At 72.2% G+C, this 1,976-nt stretch overlaps 1 protein-coding gene across 1 annotated transcript in view; it reads left to right on the top strand.

The window, feature by feature from the left end:
- ADAM11 (ADAM metallopeptidase domain 11) overlaps positions 1-1,976 on the top strand; it is a 16,994-nt gene that overhangs the window by 5,492 nt on the left and 9,526 nt on the right. Inside the window, exons 4-12 of the mRNA XM_026076220.1 lie at positions 148-302; positions 399-470; positions 536-702; positions 794-878; positions 964-1,054; positions 1,186-1,237; positions 1,380-1,479; positions 1,668-1,739; positions 1,820-1,912. Of these exons, the coding sequence (XP_025932005.1) occupies positions 148-302; positions 399-470; positions 536-702; positions 794-878; positions 964-1,054; positions 1,186-1,237; positions 1,380-1,479; positions 1,668-1,739; positions 1,820-1,912 (887 nt within the window). The remainder of the gene's footprint in view (positions 1-147; positions 303-398; positions 471-535; positions 703-793; positions 879-963; positions 1,055-1,185; positions 1,238-1,379; positions 1,480-1,667; positions 1,740-1,819; positions 1,913-1,976) is intronic.

Below are 1,976 nucleotides of genomic sequence, written 5' to 3'. Positions count from 1 at the left end.
GCCCCGGGGCGCCGGCGGCACGATGCTCCGTGCAGCATCCGAGCAACCTAGTTTGGGGGGGGGGTTTCCCCACTCCGTGGCGGCGAGCCGCTTCCCAAAGCCACCCCAGGGGGGAAAAAACACCCGTCGCTCCGTCCGCGGAAGCAGGGCTGCATGGGGCCAGGCGCGCGGCGGCAGGATGCCGGGGACCGCGGGTGCCCGGCTCATCCGTCGGCCGCTGCTCACAGGTGCGGCGAGCGCAGCACACGGTGCACAGCGAGACCAAGTACATCGAGCTGGCGGTGGTGAACGACCATCAGCTGGTAAGCATGGTGGCCCAGGAAGGGGGGGGAGCAGGGGCCACCTCGCCCCGGTGCTCCCTTGCCAACCCCCCCCCCACCCTTCCCGTTCCCTTCCAGTTCCTGCAGCTCCGCAAGTCCGTGGTGCTCACCAGCAACTTCGCCAAGTCCGTGGTGAACCTGGCCGACATGGTGAGCGGCAGCGCGGTGGTGGCGGCGGCGCGGGGGGCCGGCGGGCTCACGCGTCCCCTCCGCAGATCTACAAGGAGCAGCTCAACACGCGCATCGTCCTGGTGGCCATGGAGACGTGGGCCTCGGAGGACCGGATCCGCGTGGAGGAGGACTCGCTGGGGACGCTCGCCGAGTTCATGAAGTACCGCAAGGAGGCCGTGCCGGAACCGAGCGACACCGTCCACCTCTTCTCGTGAGCGTCCCCGCGGCCGGGCCACGTGCTGGGGTGACCCCAGCGATGGTGGTGGTGGCCTCCTCCAGCTCTGCCTTCCTCATCCTCGCAGGGGCCGGACGTTCCAGAGCAGCCGCAGCGGCACCGCCTTCGTGGGGGGCATCTGCTCGCCYGCCCGCGGCGGCGGAGTCAACGAGGTGGGTGCTGGGCCCGCCGGACGCCGGGGCCCACGGTGACRGTGGTGACAGCGGCGTCGCTGAGCCTGGCTTCCCTCCTGCGCAGTACGGCAACGTGGCCGCCATGGCGGTGACGCTGGCGCAGACGCTGGGGCAGAACGTGGGCATGATGTGGAACAAGCACCGCAGCTCGGCAGGTAGCCGCGCGCCGTCCCAGCGCCCCGGGTGCCGCGGCGGGTGGGGGGAGCGCGCGCGGGTGGGTGCCCCCGGCGAGGGGCACCGGGGCCACCGGCTCCYCGCCAGCGCCTCGCCTCTCCTCTCCCCGCAGGCGACTGCCGGTGCCCGGACTCCTGGCTGGGCTGCATCATGGAGGACACGGGGTGAGTGCCGGCGTCACGCTGCCCATGGTGGGGACGTATGCACGGGATGCGCTCGGCAGGGTTTAAGGATGCCACCCGGGAGGGTCGGGGCTGGCCGGGTCGGAGCGGGGCGTCACCGTGTCACCTCCCGTCCGTCCCCCAGCTACTACCTCCCGCGCAAGTTCTCCCGTTGCAGCATCGACGAGTACAACCAGTTCCTGCAGGACGGCGGCGGCAGCTGCCTCTTCAACAAGCCCCTGAAGGTAGGAGGCCTTCGAGCCCCGGGGTGGGGTGGGGGGACGCAGGGCCGTTCGAGGGGGTCGCTCGGTCCCGAACCCAGCACCCGCCTTGCAAAACGGGTCCCTGCCGTGCCCGGGGACCCRAAGCTCTTGGCGGTGCCCCGCGGCTCCGGGCTCCTCGCTGCAGCTTTTGCCCCTTCCCTCGCTGCCAGTTGTTGGACCCGCCAGAGTGCGGCAACGGCTTCGTGGAGGCGGGCGAGGAGTGCGACTGCGGCTCGCTGGCGGTGAGCCCTCGGGCCGGGAAGGGCTTTGCCGGCGGCGGGGTGACGGCRGCCCTCGGATTCACGGCCGGCGGCTTTGGCAGGAGTGCGCCAGGAGCGGCGGCAACTGCTGCAAGAAGTGCACGCTGACCCACGACGCCATGTGCAGCGACGGGCTGTGCTGCAAAGGCTGCAAGGTGCGGGGGGGGCACGCCGGGGGGGCCGGGCTCCACGCCGCCGCCGCCGCCACGGGCCCCCCCG

The sequence above is a fragment of the Apteryx rowi genome, unplaced genomic scaffold (assembly GCF_003343035.1).
Source record: "Apteryx rowi isolate R43461 unplaced genomic scaffold, aptRow1 scaffold_428, whole genome shotgun sequence".
NCBI lineage: Eukaryota > Metazoa > Chordata > Aves > Apterygiformes > Apterygidae > Apteryx > Apteryx rowi.
Note: the sequence above shows the minus strand (reverse complement) of the source record. Positions and strands in the feature narration are given on the sequence as shown.